This window comes from Rutidosis leptorrhynchoides, chromosome 3 (assembly GCF_046630445.1).
Source record: "Rutidosis leptorrhynchoides isolate AG116_Rl617_1_P2 chromosome 3, CSIRO_AGI_Rlap_v1, whole genome shotgun sequence".
Lineage (NCBI taxonomy): Eukaryota > Viridiplantae > Streptophyta > Magnoliopsida > Asterales > Asteraceae > Rutidosis > Rutidosis leptorrhynchoides.
In genome coordinates this window covers 176,605,548-176,631,250 of record NC_092335.1, presented here as the reverse complement: position 1 = coordinate 176,631,250, position 25,703 = coordinate 176,605,548, and the positions used below count along the sequence as shown (strand labels likewise).

The 25,703-nt window shown below is 34.7% G+C and overlaps 3 protein-coding genes across 3 annotated transcripts; all 3 read right to left on the bottom strand.

Moving 5' to 3' along the window:
• Positions 1 to 594: 594 nt before the first annotated feature.
• Positions 595 to 1,784, bottom strand: LOC139897044 (probable receptor-like protein kinase At2g39360). The gene is made up of 3 exons (XM_071879686.1): positions 1,669 to 1,784; positions 1,328 to 1,574; positions 595 to 1,186 (listed from the first exon to the last, which is right to left on the bottom strand). The coding sequence occupies exons 1-3, from the start codon at positions 1,765 to 1,767 to the stop codon at positions 753 to 755; spliced, it is 780 nt and encodes a 259-aa protein (XP_071735787.1). The 5' UTR covers positions 1,768 to 1,784; the 3' UTR covers positions 595 to 752.
• Positions 1,785 to 1,979: 195 nt separating this feature from the next.
• Positions 1,980 to 2,435, bottom strand: LOC139900627 (uncharacterized). Its single transcript, XM_071883392.1, has one exon. It carries the CDS (start codon positions 2,433 to 2,435, stop codon positions 1,980 to 1,982), a length of 456 nt encoding a protein of 151 aa, XP_071739493.1.
• Positions 2,436 to 2,532: 97 nt separating this feature from the next.
• LOC139900626 (probable receptor-like protein kinase At2g23200) lies at positions 2,533 to 25,703 on the bottom strand. Its single transcript, XM_071883391.1, has 4 exons — positions 24,597 to 25,703; positions 16,624 to 16,650; positions 2,880 to 2,884; positions 2,533 to 2,746 (listed from the first exon to the last, which is right to left on the bottom strand). Exons 1-4 carry the CDS (start codon positions 25,497 to 25,499, stop codon positions 2,533 to 2,535), a joined length of 1,149 nt encoding a protein of 382 aa, XP_071739492.1. The 5' UTR covers positions 25,500 to 25,703.

Sequence of the window (25,703 nt, the reverse complement as noted above, 5' to 3'; positions counted from 1 at the left end):
AAATTTGGAATGGAGCTTGAAGAGGTTTATGCTTTGCAATTGCAAGCAACTATGGGTTTTCTGTTACATACTCCATTATATTCAGTAGCGGATCTAGAAATCGTATTTACTGGTGTCACTAATTAAAAGTTCAAGGTGTCACTCAAAAAATTTAAACTATCAAGTGGTATCACTATATATTAGTCCAAAATTTTTTTCACTAAATTACGTATTTCACTGGTAGCCCGTACTACCACTACCACCCAAATGCATTCACCCCTGGTTATATTATTAGCGATAGAGAAAATGGGTCAAATGAGCTAAATATGTCAAATGGGTCAAACATTTCATGCGGGCTAAATAGGTCAAATAGGTCAAACATTTCATGCACAAAATAATCTGCATGTAATTTAATTTGACACGCTTTTCGATGATAATCTTTTTAAACAAAAATCATTCGAGTTGACCCAACCCATTTTAGACTCAATGAGATCATCTCTTTTTTTTTTCTTTCTTTTTTTGAAGTTAAGTTTTTTATTGACCCTCTCCACTCTGAAACTACTTTATGTGTTAAGATAAAAGAACAAGCAAAGAGAAAGTTTTATGTATTGACTTACGTGGAAAGCTAATGCTTTTTGAAGTTCCTTGGTGACAGCTTTCATATCTGGACGTTGGTTATGGTTTTCCGCTACACATTGTTCTGTAAGACTGATAAATGTATCCAGAGAATCTTTGTTGGGCCATTTGTTTTTGTTTAAAAATGAATTGTTTCCTTAATATTCTTCTTGAATTATGGGAGATACTTTTTTCTTTATCGTCCCTTCGTTAAACCATTGTCGCGCCAAATTTATAAGCTCGTTATCTTTGCATCCCTCCTTTCTTGTTATATCAGGGCCCCACTCTCCACATAGAATTTCAAGCATTACTACTCTAAAACTAAATACATCTGATTCTCTTTTTAGTTTAGCAGTCTTCGCGTATTCTGAATCAAGGTAATATTTATCACAATCAATAATCTCATTAACTTGGACATAATCCACATCTTGATTCAAATCCATGATAACCGAGCTTTCAAATCCGACGATCTTTGCCACCCAGTTGTCATCCATCTCAATGTTTCGACTGCATATATCACCGTGTATTACCATCTTTTTGTCCTCCATTTCATTGTGAAGATAATTTATTCCGTGTGCAACATCAATGCATGCTTTCAAACGTTTTCCCCACGTAAATCTTACATCATACAAAAACTCAGAGAGGTATTTAAATGAAACATACTCATAAAAAAGCTTGATCGTACTATCTTGGTCATAGAATCCAAGAAAAGATTGTATGTTGGGATGCTTACAAAGGCCAAGTACTTCTATTTCTCTAAGGGATAGATCTGCATCATATTTGAGGGTCTTCACCGCTACAGTGTGGTGTTTCTTGGGTACTTCGTCTTTCTTCTTGTGTTCGATGAAGGAAACATGTTCTTTGTCATAACATTCGATTTCTTTTTTGACAAGCTGGCCATACTTTGGTCTAGAGTCCCTATTGTAGGGAGAGTCATATATGTTTGTTAGCTCAAGTCTTAAATGTTCCAACTTCTCTACCTGCAGCATTGTGAAAAGATGCGAAAAGAGAGTTATAACATATACTTGTTAGAAGATTAAACATAGTTACCTTAAACATGTTGTAAATTATCACCTTCCAATGGTCAAATTGTGATTTGTTCAACATATCTCTTGACATTTGATTCACATCTTCAAAATAAAGCATTGGATCCTCCTTATCGTTTTCATCCATCTCATTCTTTTTTTTTTTTTTTTTTTTTTGAACAGCAAGCAACTTTATTAAACACAAAAAGAGAGTACAGGGGCATAGAATACAGCTATGCAAACACGAAAAAGACACTAGGCTAACAGCCTCTAACTCAAAACAGACACGACATACAGGAGGAATATAAGAAACAACTACAACAATGAGATGCAAAGATTGCAACTCAAAAAATAAATACACTATGAAGCCGTAAGATAACTAGACGGGTTTGAAAGCCATGTGAGCCAATCGAAACTCCTACCTCTCGATCTATAGGATATCCACTCGAATGATTTGATTTGGACCTCATTAAGAGCAACCGGGCCATTCCAACTTTTACCTTGGAACACCATGTTATTGCTGTTTTTCCAAATGAGATAAGCGGCAATCCACAACAAAGCTTGCCATACTTTCCTTCCAAAACTCGACATCACATTGTTACCTTTTCCATTGAAGATTTCAAGTAGACTAAAATTTGAGAAGTTACCCATGTTCCACCAATTAAAAACCCGATCCCATACATCCAAAGCATGCTCACAAAAAATGATCGAATGGTCCACGGATTCTAAATCATCATCACATAAAGGACATCTCACACTATGAAGATCTATACCCCTTCTATCAAGTTCAAGTTTTACGGGTAATCTTTTTTTCATTGCCCGCCAAACAAATATTTCGATTTTTTTAGGGGCTAAATTATTACGGAAAGTACCTTGATTTGTGGAAGTATTAGACAGCAAGTGTTTGTCAATCTCAGCAGCAAGGATTCACTTTAAACAGCCCGTCCGACGCCATTGACCATTTCCAATTGTCCGGATTATCTCGATCAGGTGCGTAAGATGCTAAAAGAGACAGTAGCGAGTCAAACTCACCCATTGCACGACCATAAGGTGTTCTTCTCCACTGCCATACAGCAGTTCCCTCAGGCAAACGATCATTAATGGTAACATCAGGAGATTCTTCAAGCCTATAAAGCCTCGGAAACAAATGACATAATTTATCGTCACCTATCCAACGCTCATGCCAAAAGGATGTCGAACCCCGTCACCTATTGTTTTGATGAAAGAATTCTTGAATTGCATTTGTGTGTCTTCTATAACCTTACCTGCAATAACAATATTACGCCACACACCCTTTGTCGAAAGGTGGATTGAACCACTTTCCAACTCAAGGCCGTCACAAGAACCATGGATACTTCGAACGACTTTGACCCAAAGTGAGTTAGTTTCGGTTTTAAACCTCCACCACCACTTTCCCAACAAAGCTAGATTTTTACTTTTTAAGGACCCAATATTTAACCCCCCATTCCTGTAAGAATTAATGACACACACCCATTTGACCCAAGAAATTTTGGAATCCAAACCCGAACCCCCCCAAAAAAAATTACGCCTCACACACTCAAGATATTTTAACACACAAGGCGACGCACGGTAGAGCGAGAAATATGTAACGACCCGAAAATTTCCGACCAAATTTAAACTCTAATCTCTATATGGTTCCGACATGATAAGCAAAAACCCTAAAGTTGACCCGCACTTTTTCGATCGTTCTATACTTATAAGATTAATATTTACATAAATTAAACCTTACCAACATGATAAGCAATCCAAATTGTTGAGACTTATGTTTTCGAAAAGAGTTTTACACAACGTTTGACCGTCTAGTTTGACCGATGATATCACGAACTATACAATATATGATAATTATACGTTTGTGTATATATATGTATATATACATATTTAACATGATCTAAGAATGTTTTAATATCTCATTTTGTATTAATAACAATAAGTTATAAGTATATTTTGAAACTACTAACTTAAGTTTTCAAAACGATAACCATACGTAACGTTATTTGACTTAAATACTTATGACCTATAATGTTTATACATATATCGTATAAGTAATGTATTTAATCACTTTTAAAGACTTAAATACATAAAACAATATAAGTATATTTACAAAAGATAGCTATATTTGAATCCTCGTTCCGTTTTCTCAAAGATTTCTATACGTATACCTAGGGTATATGTACCCGTATCATACGCAGCTTCTAGATGTATTTACTATTGGTATATACCAATAAAAATCTGCTCCTTAGCAGCCTTAAATGATTAAGAAACATGTGGAACCAACCATTTGTCAAGTAGCATGAATTATTTAGCAAGAAAACAAAGTTAGGTATCTTTTTTTTCCTTTATAACCTAAAAACGTTTTTATGCATGCACACCATTTCTTCACCCCATTTTCTCATACTTACACTTCCATTTCTCTCTCAAAATACTCTTAACTTCATACTTGATCATCTCCAAGCATTTTCCCCATCATTTAGCTTCAAAAACCTTACTTAAACACCATAAGAAAACCATACAAAAACACTTCAAGAAATCCTTCCAAGAACACAAACTTACTTCCAATCTTTCATCCAATTCCATCACCCTTTTGGTTCTAGCTTTTTACTCCTCTTTTACAGCAACCTTGTCCAAGGAACTTGAGGTAGTATCTATGTTCATAACCTTATTCGATTCATATATATATAGCTATCATATTTTGTGGTATACAATTTTAACAACAAGAACATAGTTTGAAAGTTTTCAAACTTGTTTGCAAACTAAATAGATCCTTCTAACTTAACTTTTAAAATACTTCAAGACCTGTAATATAACTTAAATATATGCTAACTTAACAAGGTATAACTTGGTTTTTCAAAGAATATCTTAAAAACTGTTTTTACGACGTCGGAGTGTAACCGGGGACTGTTTTGGGTTGGATAATTAAAAACTATCTTAAACTTTGAATTGGAGGTTTATGTTCTGGAAAAATGATTTTTACTATAAATATGTTAACACATAAAAATTTCATGATTTAATTCAAAGTATAAGTATTTTTAGAAAAATGGTCATTAAGTGTTATTTTTTTGTAACAAAAATGTTTAACTTCATAAGTTTCACTAAAGTTTCACCTATGACGTGTGATTTTGAATACAAACCAAGGTATTTTCAGTTCATAGTCTTAAAGAGGGACTCGATCCAAGGAGATGGCAAGTTGAATCAACGAAAACGGATTTGTAACGAAGAAACTATGACCGAAACAAAATTGGTTATCCTAGACTTGTTTAACTTCGGGATTAATTGGGAAAAATTAAATAAATCACATATTTCTAAGATAACATGATATTTTATATATATGTACTTATAATTCAATTTTATATGGTTCAGGATCACCCGTAAACAACACGAGAAGATTAATCATAAGATCCCATGTTTGTACGCAACACGTCATTTGACAACACTGGTACTTTATGTACGCAACACGTCATTTGACAACACCGGTACCGTGGGTCAAGATTAATCTTGACCAATACATATACGATGGGGTTTTATTTATTTCGTTGGGGGTTTTATTTATTTCATTGCGGGTATATTAAACATCTAAAAATGAACCATTAAAATTGAATTACTAACAACGAGCTGCTAACTACGGACTAAGGAATTATTCAAAGTATTAAAAGTATAACAAGTATATATATGTGACGTTTGTTTAAAAAGAAAAGGTATTGATATATTATATATGGATAGGTTCGTGATATCAACCGGAGACCAAGTCAAATTATATATATCTTCAAGACGAAAGTGAGTATATAGTCCCATTTTTAAACTCTAAATATTTCGGGATGAGAATACATGTATTTTATGTTTTACGTTATGGACACAAGTAACTGAAAAATATATTCTACGTTGAGTTGTACCACTGGCATACTTCCCTGTAGCTTGGTAACTAATATTTACAGCGGTATTGTAAACGCGAATCCTGTTGATAGATCTATCGGGCCTGACAACCCCAACCGGACTGGACGACCAGTATTCAACGGTTGCACAGTACTTCGTTTCGTGACTACACTTGGTACAGTGTAGTAAGATTTCATATTAAAGGGAATATGCGACGTGATTAATTGTTAAGTATGGTTACCAAGTGCTCAACCACTTAGAATATTTTTATTAAAATGTTTATATATGAAATCTTGTGGTCTATATTTATATCGCTGTCGACATTAAACCTATATCTCACCAACTTTATGTTGACATTTTAAAGCATGTTATTCTCAGGTATGAATTAAGTCTTCCGCTGTGCATTATCTCGTACTAAGGATACTACTTGAGGCCATTAAGGACTTATATCATAAGGCGTTGCATTCGAGTCATTGAAGTTCATAGAGACTATTATTAAGTAAATGGCGGTTTAGGTCATTTGAATATTATGAAATGTCAGGCGAATATGTCAATTATGGATGTAACTATAGATTGCCTTTTAAGAATAAATGCAACGTTTGTAAGATGTATCATATAGAGGGCAAGTACCTCGCAATGTTATCAACTATTGTAATTCGTTTGTAATCAATATGGACAACGTCCGGATGATTAGTTTCGGATCCTTTCAGTTGGTATCAGAGCGTTGGTCTTAGCGAACCAGGCCTTGCATTAGTGTGTCTAACTAGTAGTTGTTAGGATACATTAAGTGAGTCTGGACTTTGACCGTGTCTGCCTGTCAAAAGTTTTGCTTATCAATCCTAGTCGGAAATCATCTGCTTATCATTCTTAGGGAACTGCCTGCTTATCATTCTTAAGTCTAGACACGTCTTACTGCATTTAGTGCATCGATAGTGTATAGACAAAATTCATATCCTAGCGTATCTGTTACGATAGACATTGCCTGACGTATTTCAAAGATTCTCCGTAATTCATGGGATTTTGATATTATATATACATATGTAAATTATGTATTGAAGAGTACCAAACCCAACTCCTATAATCTATTCCAAACCAAAAATTCATTTCTCCGACCATACAAGATGGATTCTTCATCCAGCTCAAATTCCTCCGACTTCGATAGCTTCGCCGATATGGATTTCCATTCGAGCTCCGAGAACAGCGTTACCGGAATGGATCAACCAATTTCCCATCATCTATTCTGGATGAATTGGGGATGGGTTCGTAATATACTAAATTTCTGGAGGCAAGAAGAAGGTGATCCATTCCATCCACCAAATTGTCCTCTTAACGATGAACCTGAAGCACTTACCGGCGAACCTATTCGAAACACCATTTTCTCGCTCATTTCTAGAGTATCTCGTCATGATTACATACTATCCCATATTTCAAATCTTGTTCATTCGCTCGTTCCAACCGTCAATCATCCCGGTATAATAGAAGAAGTCAACGAACTCCGTGCTCGGGTAGTGGTTTTGGAGAATATGGTGCGAAGGTTACAAACACCAACAGCAGCACCAGCAGCATAATCCGTACTACCATCGTCAACGCCGACAGTACCTTTATCACCCCAATCACAACCGCGCCTTAAATCTCAACATCACAATCTGTATCTCGAATATCAACATCACACGACTCAATATCTGTACTTCGAGTATGATCTTCGTTCTATATATCGTTCTACATCGATTATCTTCGCTTTACGTATCGTATGACGATTATGTAATTTCTAAAGTCTTAGAGATTATGTAATCTAGAATTAACGATAAATCAAATGAGTTTAATATCATATTGACTCATTAAATCTATGATTATCTCTGAAGAAAATATATATGCAAGTATATTTTCATAAAGATAGTAATTAAAAATTCCTTCGTACAAACTATTAATGATGAAAATATTTTAACGGGTGGGTATACCCGAGGAATATTTAGAATTCACATTAATAAGTTATATTGTACATTCTTGAATCTGATTCAACGGTTATCTATTATCTTACTTACAACCACCGATATTCGTATCCGCTCACCCCAGAATAACCATTTTCAATCAAATTTCATATTCGGATTTTGACCTACCAGAATCCAACAAGTGGCATAAAGAAGAAAATATTGGACAAAATAAATAAAAAATTTGTTAGAAACACACGATTTAACTAATTAAAAATCTATTAAGGATTCCACGCTAACTGTTCCGGCTAACTCTGGACAATTAAAATGAATTAAAATGTTGATTGTAACATATGAAGCTAAACAATTCTTCAAGCTTGCCACTTGATTTTATCTTATACCTCATTCGTAACTTGACGATTACAATTCGCATTCAAATCCTTTCATGATTCCTGAAAACACCTCGACCGAGAAGTTGAACCCGCCGCACCTCGCCTACGGAATGAAGATTTATACATACAGTTATACACCTGAAGAACTCTCGAACCCAAATTCATAATTTAACACATAACGTATTGAATCCTTTGCCATTTATTAGCAAGAACAACCCTACAATTCCTTTTCAAGAAGCTAATTTTGTCACAGCTCCACTTCGACTTTTCAGTGAGATTATTTCTATTATAATCATGATATTTATACCTTGTCCTTTCGCCGTCATTACCGAAAAACCTTTTATATCCCTCGACAACATCAACAGGTGCACCAGCAGATCGTTATCCTTTTGGCAAAATCAACAATCAGTATTTTGAAAATCTCGCGGAACTTCTTCCATCATATCTATAATGTCTATCCCTAAGAATTTCATAATCTGAACGTGAAGTTTCTGAAAAACACCCGGGACTATGAAATAGTTCTTGAAATGCTAACGAAGCAGCAAAAACTGTAAACGACTTTAACGGTCAAAAGTTTGATGACAAAGAATAGTAAGGTGGTAAAGCTGAAAAAAAAAAAAAGTTTGGAACTAGAAAACGGATGAAGCAAAGTATGAAAGAGGCTGTGGATAAATCACAGGGACTGAACCTGCTCTCAAAGAATACAAACGATTCCGTACCTGCTGAAACCGTCAGTAAGAACCCTACTCTTTATTCAAAACCTTGCCCGGATGATATTTTTCATCATCATCTTATCTTAGATATTATAAGATATCTTCATATCATTCGTTATACATATTTTTCATATTTCTGGAGATATTTTTACAACTATTCCTATCTGCGATCATTTATCTCTCCGTAACATCTGCGTTACAATATAAAAGAAACTGTGTTAATTTCTAAATTCTGAAACCTCCGAGATTAAAATATAAATGATTTGAAGTAGTGTTGGGAACTGATGCATGAATTAGTATAATATAATGAAACTTGATCAACTTCATTATATTACAGTAAGTCATGTTAAGTTTCTAATGGAATGTGATGATTCACAGTACCGTCATCATGTGCCATGTTACACGGCTCCTACATTCTATCAAGTCTCCAAACATATTAGAACGTATCACCTTGATAGTTCTATTTTTCCGGAATATTCGAGTAATTTAACGAATCAAGATCGTGCCATTACAATTTCATTCTAAAACCAATAGCTAGGTTCATTCCAAATTTCCTACCTACGAATTTCGGACCATTGTTCGCTTGGCTCGAGGACGGGAAGAAGAAACGAAGGGACAAAACCTCAGAATAGAAATAGGAACATAAACCACAGCAAATAAGAGAGAGCATTAACTGTGGATGACAATGATTTTAAGGGACGGGAGTAGGAACATCGAAATATAAGGGAAGGTATAAAGCCTAACAACAACCCCGAAACTACAAACCGTGCATATCAATACGTATTGCAACGTAAAGGCACGGGAGAATTAAAAACATTATAATTCCAAGGAAAGGATAAAAGAGAATATATTCTTCTGGTGATAGATGAAAAAGAAGAATGAAAGATATGAAAGTTAGAAATATAACAAGGATTAGAATGGGATGGAGCATATTAGCGAATGTCTTAAAGTAGGAACTAAAGAGAAAGAATAGAAGATGTGGGAAGAAAGAAAGGGAAGGAGGTAAATTTATAGTGAAATATTCGACAAAGAAATCAAAACAGATTGCCGCGTTAAATCAAAGAAGATCCTGATCGCCGCAAAACTAAATCTTATTACATAAGATTTTCTTTAAAACCCTTAAATCCCGGAAATCGATCATAATCACGTCATCGGTTACAACAATTCTATATTTACTCATTTCACTCTTTTGTGATAGCTTCGCTCGTGCGTCTCACATAACCGAATCGTTTTATCTAAATCTTTCAATAATGATAAAATTTCATTATTACCTCATATTCGTCATGAAAACATTCCTATTGTTATTTATGACAACCTCTACCAAATTTCGAGGACGAAATTTCTTTAACGGGTGGGTACTGTAACGACCCGAAAATTTCCGACCAAATTTAAACTCTAATCTCTATATGGTTCCGACACGATAAGCAAAAACCCTAAAGTTGACCCGCACTTTTTCGATCGTTCTATACTTATAAGATTAATATTTACATAAATTAAACCTTACCAACATGATAAGCAATCCAAATTGTTGAGACTTATGTTTTCGAAAAGAGTTTTACACAACGTTTGACCGTCTAGTTTGACCGATGATATCACGAACTATACAATATATGATAATTATACGTTTGTGTATATATATGTATATATACATATTTAACATGATCTAAGAATGTTTTAATATCTCATTTTGTATTAATAACAATAAGTTATAAGTATATTTTGAAACTACTAACTTAAGTTTTCAAAACGATAACCATACGTAACGTTATTTGACTTAAATACTTATGACCTATAATGTTTATACATATATCGTATAAGTAATGTATTTAATCACTTTTAAAGACTTAAATACATAAAACAATATAAGTATATTTACAAAAGATAGCTATATTTGAATCCTCGTTCCGTTTTCTCAAAGATTTCTATACGTATACCTAGGGTATATGTACCCGTATCATACGCAGCTTCTAGATGTATTTACTATTGGTATATACCAATAAAAATCTGCTCCTTAGCAGCCTTAAATGATTAAGAAACATGTGGAACCAACCATTTGTCAAGTAGCATGAATTATTTAGCAAGAAAACAAAGTTAGGTATCTTTTTTTTCCTTTATAACCTAAAAACGTTTTTATGCATGCACACCATTTCTTCACCCCATTTTCTCATACTTACACTTCCATTTCTCTCTCAAAATACTCTTAACTTCATACTTGATCATCTCCAAGCATTTTCCCCATCATTTAGCTTCAAAAACCTTACTTAAACACCATAAGAAAACCATACAAAAACACTTCAAGAAATCCTTCCAAGAACACAAACTTACTTCCAATCTTTCATCCAATTCCATCACCCTTTTGGTTCTAGCTTTTTACTCCTCTTTTACAGCAACCTTGTCCAAGGAACTTGAGGTAGTATCTATGTTCATAACCTTATTCGATTCATATATATATAGCTATCATATTTTGTGGTATACAATTTTAACAACAAGAACATAGTTTGAAAGTTTTCAAACTTGTTTGCAAACTAAATAGATCCTTCTAACTTAACTTTTAAAATACTTCAAGACCTGTAATATAACTTAAATATATGCTAACTTAACAAGGTATAACTTGGTTTTTCAAAGAATATCTTAAAAACTGTTTTTACGACGTCGGAGTGTAACCGGGGACTGTTTTGGGTTGGATAATTAAAAACTATCTTAAACTTTGAATTGGAGGTTTATGTTCTGGAAAAATGATTTTTACTATAAATATGTTAACACATAAAAATTTCATGATTTAATTCAAAGTATAAGTATTTTTAGAAAAATGGTCATTAAGTGTTATTTTTTTGTAACAAAAATGTTTAACTTCATAAGTTTCACTAAAGTTTCACCTATGACGTGTGATTTTGAATACAAACCAAGGTATTTTCAGTTCATAGTCTTAAAGAGGGACTCGATCCAAGGAGATGGCAAGTTGAATCAACGAAAACGGATTTGTAACGAAGAAACTATGACCGAAACAAAATTGGTTATCCTAGACTTGTTTAACTTCGGGATTAATTGGGAAAAATTAAATAAATCACATATTTCTAAGATAACATGATATTTTATATATATGTACTTATAATTCAATTTTATATGGTTCAGGATCACCCGTAAACAACACGAGAAGATTAATCATAAGATCCCATGTTTGTACGCAACACGTCATTTGACAACACTGGTACTTTATGTACGCAACACGTCATTTGACAACACCGGTACCGTGGGTCAAGATTAATCTTGACCAATACATATACGATGGGGTTTTATTTATTTCGTTGGGGGTTTTATTTATTTCATTGCGGGTATATTAAACATCTAAAAATGAACCATTAAAATTGAATTACTAACAACGAGCTGCTAACTACGGACTAAGGAATTATTCAAAGTATTAAAAGTATAACAAGTATATATATGTGACGTTTGTTTAAAAAGAAAAGGTATTGATATATTATATATGGATAGGTTCGTGATATCAACCGGAGACCAAGTCAAATTATATATATCTTCAAGACGAAAGTGAGTATATAGTCCCATTTTTAAACTCTAAATATTTCGGGATGAGAATACATGTATTTTATGTTTTACGTTATGGACACAAGTAACTGAAAAATATATTCTACGTTGAGTTGTACCACTGGCATACTTCCCTGTAGCTTGGTAACTAATATTTACAGCGGTATTGTAAACGCGAATCCTGTTGATAGATCTATCGGGCCTGACAACCCCAACCGGACTGGACGACCAGTATTCAACGGTTGCACAGTACTTCGTTTCGTGACTACACTTGGTACAGTGTAGTAAGATTTCATATTAAAGGGAATATGCGACGTGATTAATTGTTAAGTATGGTTACCAAGTGCTCAACCACTTAGAATATTTTTATTAAAATGTTTATATATGAAATCTTGTGGTCTATATTTATATCGCTGTCGACATTAAACCTATATCTCACCAACTTTATGTTGACATTTTAAAGCATGTTATTCTCAGGTATGAATTAAGTCTTCCGCTGTGCATTATCTCGTACTAAGGATACTACTTGAGGCCATTAAGGACTTATATCATAAGGCGTTGCATTCGAGTCATTGAAGTTCATAGAGACTATTATTAAGTAAATGGCGGTTTAGGTCATTTGAATATTATGAAATGTCAGGCGAATATGTCAATTATGGATGTAACTATAGATTGCCTTTTAAGAATAAATGCAACGTTTGTAAGATGTATCATATAGAGGGCAAGTACCTCGCAATGTTATCAACTATTGTAATTCGTTTGTAATCAATATGGACAACGTCCGGATGATTAGTTTCGGATCCTTTCAAAATAGTACAATAGAAAACTTGTTAGAACCGATTTAATAAGAACTAGACATCCACCAAATGACATCGATCTTCTTTTCCAACTCGAGAGTCTACTATTAACTTTATCAATCACCAAACGCCAATCATTTAATTTATTCATTCTCGAACCTATCGGTAGACCAAGATAGATGAAGGGCATGTGATGCCCCGTACAAAACCATCGTGTACGAATCATCAACAACAGGATCATTACAAGGTCAAACACTATATGCGTTTTCAAAACAAGTTGCATTCATGATAAAAGGTGACGTCATAAACAACGTCAAATGTTTTACATCCAAAAGTATGCTTCTATGAACGGAAGCAAAGATAACAGTACGTGACCCTTAGGTCGTTACAAATCATAGTTCAAAAGTAAATAAGTTTGAATGCAAGATAAACAGTTCATGCGGTGATAACTCTAGAGCAGCGGGTGTCTACAGCAAGACTAGTGAAATGTCCCGTTCTTATTGATTAAAAACGTTCCATATTAATTGATTTCATTGCGAGGTTTTGACCTCTATATGAGACGTTTTTCAAAGACTGCATTCATTTTTAAAACAAACCATAACCTTTATTTCATAAATAAAGGTTTAAAAAGCTTTACGTAGATTATCAAATAATGATAATCTAAAATATCCTGTTTACACACGACCATTACATAATGGTTTACAATACAAATATGTTACATCGAATTCAGTTTCTTGAATGCAGTTTTTACACAATATCATACAAACATGGACTCCAAATCTTGTCCTTATTTTAGTATGCAACAGCGGAAGCTCTTAATATTCACCTGAGAATAAACATGCTTTAAACGTCAACAAAAATGTTGGTGAGTTATAGGTTTAACCTATATATATCAAATCGTAACAATAGACCACAAGATTTCATATTTCAATACACATCCCATACATAGAGATAAAAATCATTCATATGGTGAACACCTGGTAACCGACAATAACAAGATGCATATATAAGAATATCCCCATCATTCCGGGACACCCTTCGGATATGATATAAATTTCGAAGTACTAAAGCATCCGGTACTTTGGATGGGGTTTGTTAGGCCCAATAGATCTATCTTTAGGATTCGCGTCAATTAGGGTGTCTGTTCCCTAATTCTTAGATTACCAGACTTAATAAAAAGGGGCATATTCGATTTCGATAATTCAACCATAGAATGTAGTTTCACGTACTTGTGTCTATTTTGTAAATCATTTATAAAACCTGCATGTATTCTCATCCCAAAAATATTAGATTTTAAAAGTGGGACTATAACTCACTTTCACAGATTTTTACTTCGTCGGGAAGTAAGACTTGGCCACTGTTGATTCACGAACCTATAACAATATATACATATATATTAAAGTATGTTCAAAATATATTTACAACACTTTTAATATATTTTGATGTTTTAAGTTTATTAAGTCAGCTGTCCTCGTTAGTAACCTATAACTAGTTGTCCACAGTTAGATGTACAGAAATAAATCGATAAATATTATCTTGAATCAATCCACGACCCAGTGTATACGTATCTCAGTATTGATCACAACTCAAACTATATATATTTTGGAATCAACCTCAACCCTGTATAGCTAACTCCAACATTCACATATAGAGTGTCTATGGTTGTTCCGAAATATATATAGATGTGTCGACATGATAGGTCGAAACATTGTATACGTGTCTATGGTATCTCAAGATTACATAATATACAATACAAGTTGATTAAGTTATGGTTGGAATAGATTTGTTACCAATTTTCACGTAGCTAAAATGAGAAAAATTATCCAATCTTGTTTTACCCATAACTTCTTCATTTTAAATCCGTTTTGAGTGAATCAAATTGCTATGGTTTCATATTGAACTCTATTTTATGAATCTAAAAAGAAAAAGTATAGGTTTATAGTCGGAAAAATAAGTTACAAGTCGTTTTTGTAAAGGTAGTCATTTCAGTCGAAAGAACGACGTCTAGATGACCATTTTAGAAAACATACTTCCACTTTGAGTTTAACCATAATTTTTGGATATAGTTTCATGTTCATAATAAAAATCATTTTCTCAGAATAACAACTTTTAAATCAAAGTTTATCATAGTTTTTAATTAACTAACCCAAAACAGCCCGCGGTGTTACTACGACGGCGTAAATCCGGTTTTACGGTGTTTTTCGTGTTTCCAGGTTTTAAATCATTAAGTTAGCATATCATATAGATATAGAACATGTGTTTAGTTGATTTTAAAAGTCAAGTTAGAAGGATTAACTTTTGTTTGCGAACAAGTTTAGAATTAACTAAACTATGTTCTAGTGATTACAAGTTTAAACCTTCGAATAAGATAGCTTTATATGTATGAATCGAATGATGTTATGAACATCATTACTACCTTAATTTCCTTGGATAAACCTACTGGAAAAGAGAAAAATGGATCTAGCTTCAATGGATCCTTGGATGGCTCGAAGTTCTTGAAGCAGAATCATGACACGAAAACAAGTTCAAGTAAGATCATCACTTGAAATAAGATTGTTATAGTTATAGAAATTGAACCAAAGTTTGAATATGATTATTACCTTGTATTAGAATGATAACCTACTGTAAGAAACAAAGATTTCTTGAGGTTGGATGATCACCTTACAAGATTGGAAGTGAGCTAGCAAACTTGAAAGTATTCTTGATTTTATGAAACTAGAACTTTTGGAATTTATGAAGAACACTTAGAACTTGAAGATAGAACTTGAGAGAGATCAATTAGATGAAGAAAATTGAAGAATGAAAGTGTTTGTAGGTGTTTTTGGTCGTTGGTGTATGGATTAGATATAAAGGATATGTAATTTTGTTTTCATGTAAATAAGTCATGAATGATTACTCATATTTTTTGTAATTTTATGAGATATTTCATGCTAGTTGCCAAATGATGGTTCCCACATGTGTTAGGTGACTCACATGGGCTGCTAAGAGCTGATCATTGGAGTGTATATACCAATAGTACATACATCTAAAAGCTGTGTATTGTACGAGTACGAATACGGGTGCATACGAGTAGAATTGTTGATGAAACTGAACGAGGATGTAATTGTAAGCATTTTTGTTAAGTAGAAGTATTTTGATAAGTGTATTGAAGTCTTTCAAAAGTGTATAAATACATATTAAAACACTACATGTATATACATTTTAACTGAGTCGTTAAGTCATCGTTAGTCGTTACATGTAAGTGTTGTTTTGAAACCTTTAGGTTAACGATCTTGTTAAATGTTGTTAACCCAATGTTTATAATATCAAATGAGATTTTAAATTATTATATTATCATGATATTATCATGTATGAATATCTCTTAATATGATATATATACATTAAATGTCTTCACAACGATAATCGTTACATATATGTCTCGTTTAAAAATCATTAAGTTAGTAGTCTTATTTTTACATATGTAGTTCATTGTTAATATACTTTATGATATGTTTTCTTATCATAGTATCATGTTAACTATATGTATATATCCATATATATGTCATCATATAGTTTTTACAAGTTTTAGCGTTCGTGAATCACCGATCAACTTGGGTGGTCAATTGTCTATATGAAACATATTTCAATTAATCAAGTCTTAAAAAGTTTGATTGCTTAACATGTTGGAAACATTTAATCATGTAAATACCAATCTCAATTAATATATATAAACATGGAAAAGTTCGGGTCACTACAACTAGTACACAGCGGAAGCAGCTAACCTTAAGCACCTGAGAAAAACATGCTTAAAAACGTCAACACAAAGGTTGGTGAGCTATAGTTTAAGTATAACAGTAATGTAAGGTAGGCCACGAGATTTCAGTGTTACAAACAGCGTTTCAAAACAGTATGATAAAGTATATGTTTAACCGTGGGCACTTGGTAACTAACTTAACGTTTATACCCCCTGAAAGTACACTTGGCAAGTGCGTATGTATACGAAGTATTAAACACTCGTTAAATGCTAGCGCTACTAGCCCGAGTGGGGATGTCAAACCCTATGGATCCATATCTAAGATTCGCGTTCACCGGTTCAAAAACCAATGACTAAACGTTACCGAGCTAAAGGGAATGTTTATGCCGTTGTATAACCCACACATATATATAGTTTAAGTACTCGTACCTAGTATGTAAAACGTAAAATGCGCATGTATTCTCAGTTCCCAAAATAGTTAAAGTAAAAAGGGATGCTATAACTCACAGTGGTAAAGTAGTGGTAAAGTCGAGTCGGGAAATAAGCAAGTACGTAGGTCCGGAAAGTCCTCAACCTAAGTCAAATAGTACTAAGTCATTAAATCGTCCCAATAGGTTTAAATGTATGTAAATTAGGTCTTAAGGGTCATCATCATTTCATCATCAAACAAAAGGTGTAAAGTAAGTTTCGTTTATGAAAAGAGTTTAAAACAAAGTCTGACTTCGGTCAGTCACCACGGCCTCAATACCTACTGAAATAAGGTGAGACCAGTGGCCATGGCTCCGTATATGAGTCCTCTAGCTGTGGTAAAAATTCCAGAAGCAAACTCATCTTCGTTTGACCGTGGCGACGGTCTAAGTGCGAGTAGGTCAGAATTTTCAGCACAACGTTAAAAGGATATAGTGACGATCGGAGGGCCATAAATCCTAAACCGTATCTCGGATTAAGACGAGTCCTAAATGAAAAGTTATCTAATCGAATAGAGCTAACTGAAAATCATCTTTACAGTAGCCCAGGTCGTACTGATCAGACCCAGTAACAGTAAACAGTAGGTTCCGGGGTTTCTTGGTATTCGATGCTTATCACGGTTCTCATCCTTGATGCTTATAGCTTCAAGTGTACAACTCGTTGATGTATTTACATCATCTTTACCAAGTTTTGACCATCATAACCCAAGTGTAAGTCTAAGATAAGTAGCACAACTCAATTAAGTGTTGCAAGTGTTTTGATGAACCAAAGTTACATCAAAGTCTTAGATTTAACACATACATGAAATATAAAAGTAATATTGAACTACAAACTTGAATGTAAACTAACTAATCAAGATCTTAAGATGTAGAACATAGTTCTTAGTTAGATCTTGAAGATCCAAGACCCAAAAGTCTAGATCTAAAGTTATTAAGTTAAATCTAACACAAGTGTATGAAGTTATAACTAAAGAGTTACACTTCCATGTTCTTGAACCTTTAAAGTTAACTTTTAGTTTCAAGATGTATGAGATCAAGACTAACTTGTAATACTTGACCATTTAAACCAATAAACATGAAATTAAAGTGCATAATATGAAGTAATAAACTTAAATAAACAAGTTAATAAGTTCATGGGTTTCATACTTTTAAAGATTCAAGACAAAGCTTGATCTTTAAGAATGTAAACTTTTAAGTTTATAAACATGAATTACAAGTATGATTTTACAACATATGAACTTACAATCTTTTGAAACAATAAAAGTAGAACATAAACTAGAAAGTTTTGTTCTTGTTTGTTCTTGTAATACAAGATGATAAGAAGAATCAAACTAGAAAGCTTGATTCTTGTAATAATAAGTAAATAATAACTAAGAACAAGTAACAATCAACAACAATTACAACTACAAGTAAATAAATAACAACAAAGAACAAATGATGATGATGATTATGTAAGTATGTGTTTTGGTTTTAGATGAAGAAAAAAAGAAGAGAAGAAATGCTCAAGATACTTACAAAGTTTAGAGAGAAAAGAGAGAAAAATGAGTTGCAAGTATTGTGTGTGTGTGTGTAATAAAATGGAGACTAGTGAATGAAGTAATAAAAAAAAATGAAACCAAAAACCCTCTAAAGACCTTCTTGGCCGTTGGTTTGCAAAGAGGGAAGGGGGAGGGAGTTGTCTACTAGATCCATGCATGTAAGGCTTAAAAAAGGTGGTTATTAGAGGTATTCTCATGGGAAAGAGTTGTAACTAGATTCTTTAAGTATTAAACTAACTAGTTCATCTTAAATGTAATACTTGCATGTGTGTTGGGCTAAATAATCCATCTAGTTAAGTAGAGTGGGCTAACAAGTCCATTAATATGGGTAGGGTGGGCTTCTAAGCCCATGTACAAATAAATAATAATCCAATAAAAGCCCAAGTAATTAACTAGTAACTTTAGTTAATTAAAATGATTAATAAAACTTAATCAGGAATGTAAATAATATTCAAAAATATTATTAGTGTAATGTATGTGTGTCACAAAGACGTTTCGGGCATTTAAAGTCAAGTATGATCAATCATGGTAACAAGTAAATGTAATAACATACATTCGATAAATCACAAGTATTAATAATAACAATTATTAATAAATAAACGTTGGAAAATCCAGGGTCGTTACATGGCACCCCATATGGTTGGACATACTTTCAAGTTCCATTCAATCTATACCAACCCCGTAAATGCAACTCTTATGAAAATTTACTTTTAAGCCCGAAGCAAGTTCAAAACACTTAAGCAAGTTCATTAGATTATATGCATTCAACCGGCTCCATTCGCCAAAGAACATGGTATCATCCGCGTATTGAAGGTGAGAAATTACGACTTTGTCATTCCCGACTTCAACCCCCTTAAACAAGCCCTTATCCAAAGCCGCTTTAGTAAGAATGTTTAAACCCTCCGCCGCCAAAATAAAAAGAAAAGTTGATAAAGGATCTCCTTGTCTTACACCCCTACCTAGCGAGAATTCCTTGGTCGGAGCTCCATTAACAAGGATTGATATCGAAGCCGATTTGAGGCATTCCATAATCCATTTTCTCCATTTGTCCCCGAACCCCATCGATTTCATCACATCAAGTAGAAAGTTCCAATTGAGACTATCGAAGGCTTTCTCAAAGTCAACTTTAAAGATGAAGCCTTTTTTACGATTAGCTTTAAGGAATTCTACCGTCTCATTTGCAATCAAAGCACCATCCAGGATGAATCTATATTTTAAAAAGGCACTTTGTTCTATACCTACTAGTGATGGAAGAACTTTGCGAAGCCGATTGGATAGAATCTTGGACACGATTTTGTAGTAGCTACAAATTAGACTAATCGGGCGGTAGTCTCCAAGCCCCATCGGATCACCTTTTTTGGGTACGAGAGTAACAAAGGAAGCATTACAGCCTCTTGATATTTCACCTTTTTCCCAAAACCAATTAATCGCCTCAATTAACTCACCTTTGATAATATCCCAGAACTTTTTAAAGAATCTCATATTGAAACCATCCGGTCCGGGAGCTTTTGTACTTCCACAGTCGTTAATCGCTTCAAGAATTTCTGATTCAAGGAATCTGTTTTCGAGAGAGGCTGCATCAATACCGGAAATAATAGGATAATTCAAATCCTCAATGGAAGGGCGCCAACTGTCAGGTTCTTCAAATAAACGACTGTAATGCTTGAATACTTCTGCCTTCACCTCATCAGGCTTATCGTTCCATTCTCCATTGATTCTGAGGCCCCTGATGTTACATCTACTATAATTATTTCGAATAATCGAGTGAAAATACTTTGTGTTTTGGTCTCCTTCTAGGGCCCAACGCACACGCGCCTTTTGCTTAAGCATACCGGACTTGATCTTTTCTTTATTTAACCATTCTTTTCGAGCGTTTTTCCAGGCTTCTAACTCTTCTGCATTTAGATTACCCGTCTCTGCTTTTAATTCCAATGCTTGAGCTAAAATCTTGTGAACCTCGATATCATTGTCTAACTTACCAAATTTTTCTTTGCTCCACTCCCTAAGAGAATTTTTAACTGACTTGAGATTATTCATGAAGATTCTGTCTTTGCGGGGACCCGAAATAGAAACCTTACCCCACGCTTCTGTAACTACCTTATCAATACCATCCTCGTCTAACCAAACATCGAACACCTTAAACGGTTTGGGCCCGTAGTCTTTCTCATCATCTTTTAGAACAATTGGGCAATGGTCAGATTCGGTTCTATCTAAAGCCACTGCCTTGAGGTTGTCCCATGAAAGAAAGAAATTATTGGAAACTAAGAAACGGTCAAGTTTGCTAAACTTGATCCCATCGTCACTTACCCGAGTAAAAGACCTTCCGCCAAGTGGGATATCGAATAGGTTGTTTGTTTCAATCATGTCATTAAACCTACGAGCTCTATTTGCCACAAACTCACAGTTAAATCGTTCCGTCTCGTCTCTCACCTCATTAAAATCCCCACATAAAACCCATGCCTCATCACTATCTGCTAGTAATCTAGTTAATGAATCCCATAACCTCTATTTTTTCACATCATCCTGTGGCCCATAAACGTTCAGAATGTTGATTTCAATACCATTGCTTCGCCACTTTCCTTTAATACCAATTACCCTATCAAACTTTATGATGTCGATGGCCTCGAACAGTTTAGTATCCCAGATTAATAACTGCCCTCCCGATTTGCCTACCATCTCCAGTTGAATGAAATCACAGTCTGTGGATCCCCAAAGGTTACTAATCCATGAATCATTAACAGTGTAGATCTTTGTCTCTTGTAATGCAACAAAAGACGGTTTTTCCTTCATAATCATTTTTTTAACAGGCCCGAATTTACTATTTTTACCCGAACAAAAACCCCTTATGTTAAAAGAAATTATCTTCATTAATAACAGCAATGGGCGATAAAGATGAACTTACTGTGCAGATGTCTTCTTCTGCCACTTCAACCCTAACCTGCACCCAAACTCATGTACTCCTTCTGAATTAATTGGTCCAAAGGAGCACGGTGAGTCACTTTTCCCAGCATCGCAGGAATGGAACTTCACCTGTTTTCCCTTATTTGTGTTTGCAATCGAACAGGTTTTTTGACTCGTCGTATCACAAGAAGTACACCTTGATCTAATTGGTTGATTGTCTAACTTTTTCCTAGCAGCACTTTTTAAATTCATCATTCTGGAAGAAGTTTTCCAGCGACGAATACTTGAAAGGCAACAATCCTTTTTATTTGATTCGTTTCTTTTGGAACCCTTTGACGCACCTTTTTTAGTTCCAGATTGAGCCTTGGAAGATTGTCCATATGATTTAACAGTATCATTGGGTCCACCCGTTTCTTTACCTTTAGATTTTAAGTTATTATTGTTGACTGGAAAACTGCAAGGCCCATTAACCCCTTTAGATATTGGGCTTGAAGTACCCTTGTCCAGGTTGGTATTATCATTCGTAATTGGGCCATCTTTGACATAAGGTGGATTATGCTGCTCTGGGCCTGTTGTAGGGACATGACCGTTATCTTCCTGGCTTGCTTCATTATGAGGTGTTGCGTGGGTTGACTCAACATAATGAGGCGCCGTATATGGGGAACGGTTACCCCCATTAAATGTTGTTTCGGGAATCGATTCGTCTTCTCTGTCATTCTCTGCATTGACAGTGTCATGATTACTTTTGAAGACATTTTCTAGGTTACAACAACCGGATTCTTCATCTTCTACCACCGGAATATTACTTTTCCGGTCAGTATTATCGGACATATTGCAAGGATTTTGAGCAAACCGGGATTCATTCAGCTTTTCGTCGTTTGAAGCTGGATCCAGGTTAAAGAAACCAATATCATCGTCTGAACCATCGAACGTATCATCTATGAATTCATCATCATCATCAATAAACTCATCATCATCTGTGCAGGATTTTGTAGACTTATTTTCGTCCTGGACACCAGATTGGTCAAAAGACATCTGGATAATTCTATTGGTATCTTCTTTTATAGTTACATAAGTTAACCCAATGTCATCTGAAAGTGTAACCCAACCGTCAATTAAATTTGTGTTATTACACATGTGAACTAATACCTTTCCAGATGTGAGATTTTGACTCTTTTCTTCGATTTTACAATTCTCCATCTCAAGTATTCTTCCCCACCAACCTGCAATCGATCTAAAGGTATCCTCATGCCATTTAGTGATAGGGACGCCTCTAATATCAACCCAAGTTAGCCTTCCAGGTGACCACTGAGAATCGCTAAGAGCACAGACCTTAACACACCATCTGTGCAAACCATGATTTTTGTTATTTAGGATTGCCTCAGCAGCTTCTGAAGAATCACAAACCACTAGCACACTTAGACCACCTAAATATTTTAGATGGAAGTTAACCATCCCTTCTGCTCTACATAAATCTTCAAAAATAAAGAAAGAATCTAACCCTTTAAGCTCACACATGAAGGACCTACCCTGAATACCCAAGTTATGATGGACCCCCTTTAAGTTGATTGTACGCCCATCCATGCAAGTTGTAGCCTCATTTTTACCATTAGGACAGTCCATCTTATCCATTCTCAATTTGGTGAGTTTACATCTAAGATCTTCCTTCTCTTCATTAGCTTTCGTGAGCTTCATCCTCAGATCTTCATGTGTATCTCTTACTACATCACGGAAGTTACGTTCATCTCTGAATGCGTTAAAGTGTTGCTGTTGGTTGACAATAGCTGATCTATGTTCCTGACGAAACTGGACTTTGTTAAGACTTGGTTCATCCCTTTTCTTTGCTTTGAATATCCTGATCGGAGCACCATCAAAAGTAATTTTTTCAAGCGAGGTTAACAGTTGATCCGAGTTGTTTACCTTACCAAACCTTGCAAAGGCAAATCGGCTTCCGTTTTTCAGCCTCTTTCCCGCCACGTAGATATCACGAATGTCGCCATAAGGCTTGAATGTTCTCCATAGATCAGCTACCGTCCAATTAATGGGGAAGTTGAAGAACATGAATGATGTCAAGTGGATTCTGAAAATTCTTGATAAACGATCTTGAAGTCCTCCGTTGTACCGTTCTCGCAACCTAACCGAGCCGCCATAGCCTGAGTTGTTCACTCTCCTCACTCTCTCTCTCTCCTCACACTCTCTCTCACACTCCCCATAGTTGTTCACTCTCGAGTTCAAATTCCGTGGTTACCGATTTTGGGTGAAGGTAATGGTTGGATGGTGTATTATGGTGATGTTTGTTGGTGGTTTCTGGAAAAAAGAAATTAAAAATGAATTTTGATGATGAAGATGGTGGTTGGGTGGTGGATTATGGTGGTGTATGGTGGGTGGTTGTTGGGTAAAAGATATTTAAATTAAAGGTATGGGGTTGTTAGTCGAAAGTTGAGAGAGAATCCCATTTAAAGTGTTTTAACCTTCGTATAAAATATAAAAATACATTTGTCTTTTTCATCCATCTCATTCTACACGAAATAAGTGAAATAGTCAAGGCGTTCTTATTATCTATTAAAGCTAATCACTACTTAATAAATGGGTAAACGGATAACGTTTTTCCATTGATGCTACTCAGGAAGGGATTCTGTATACGTTTCCGACCCATTTCCCTAACCACACCAATATACGCTTCTAGTGAGTTTGAACTTGAGACCTCTGTTGGATCATTTTTAGGTCCACCAAAATATATGCATATAAGTTTAAGGGAACCTCCATCTATCACCAATTGATTTTAGAGTACTAAGGAACTTTTGAGCATATATGGCGGACATATTGCTAGACCTAAAAACAATCCAACAACCTCTTCATAGAATTTCATTGACAATCATTCATGTATTTGGAAAATTTGGACCATTTCTCAATTTGTGTGTGTCATCATTGCATAGGGGTCCTGCTAATCACTGCTTAAAAAGAAACTAAGCAATACTGAGGAAAGGTTTTATCGGATAATTTCTAGTTTCAAATAATAAAAATAATTTAAATTTATAATTAGGTCTTAACAAAAGCTAAGGAATTGATCGGCTTACAAGATCTGGGATTACAACTTGTTCAAGAAGTTCTTCCGCATCCGGGCGTAAGGCTGGGTCATCTTCTAAGCACGAATAAGCTATTTGTGAAAATTTGTTTAACAATTTAGGTTCCACTTGATCTAATAAATCAGGATGGATTATATCTTTGAGTGTTCCGTTTTCATAATGAAATTTAGCAAGTGGCGCAAGCAACCTATTTTCTTCAAAAGCTTTCCTCCCACATATCAATTCAAATAAAATTACACCCACCGAGTAAATATCCGATTTATACGTCACACCTCCATACTTTTCAATTGCAGGGTCTATATAACCTTTTGTACCAATCACTTCGGATAGTATAACCCGCTTCTTTTGTTCCATCGGAATCTTAATGGAAAATTCAAATCCAGATAATATAGGCCACCTGTGATCATCTAATAAAATTGTAGAGCTGTTAATATTACGATGTATAATATATTCTTTTCCTATATCACTATGGATTGTGAGTATGGCCATAAAAAGATACTCAGCAATAGTCAATCTTTGTTTCCATGTGAAGCTCGGGCCGTTTGGACCGTTTATATACATGACTAGACTTCCCTTGCGATAATGTTGGTTTACAATGACCTTTTCGCCCTTCTCGTCACAAAACCCGATCATCGAGACTATGCCACCTGTATCTTGGAGACTAGATAGCGCGGAAACCTCCTTCCGAAACTCGACGTCTCCGTATCCGTACTTACGATCTAGCCTTCGAGCTGCGATTTTTATCATCTTTCCGTCGTGCTCAAGTTTTCCACGGTAAACGTTCCCGAAACCACCTTTTCCGATTATGTTTTTGTCCGAAAAATTGTTGGTGGCGGTTAGTATTTTCTGAAGGGAGATTTGTAAATGAGCAATCCCTGCGATTGAACTTGCCATATTTCTATTCGTTGACCAAGTAGAAATTAAGTAGAAACTGAGATTTAATATCGAGTGATTAACTTACTAGCAACTTATATAATTATAAATAGAGTACATAACTATATATATATAACTATATTAAATCTGAGTTGAAAAGAAAATGAGAAAAATGATGGATTTGAAGGTGGAAGGAAGAAGAACAGAGAGTGTGTTGATTGTTTC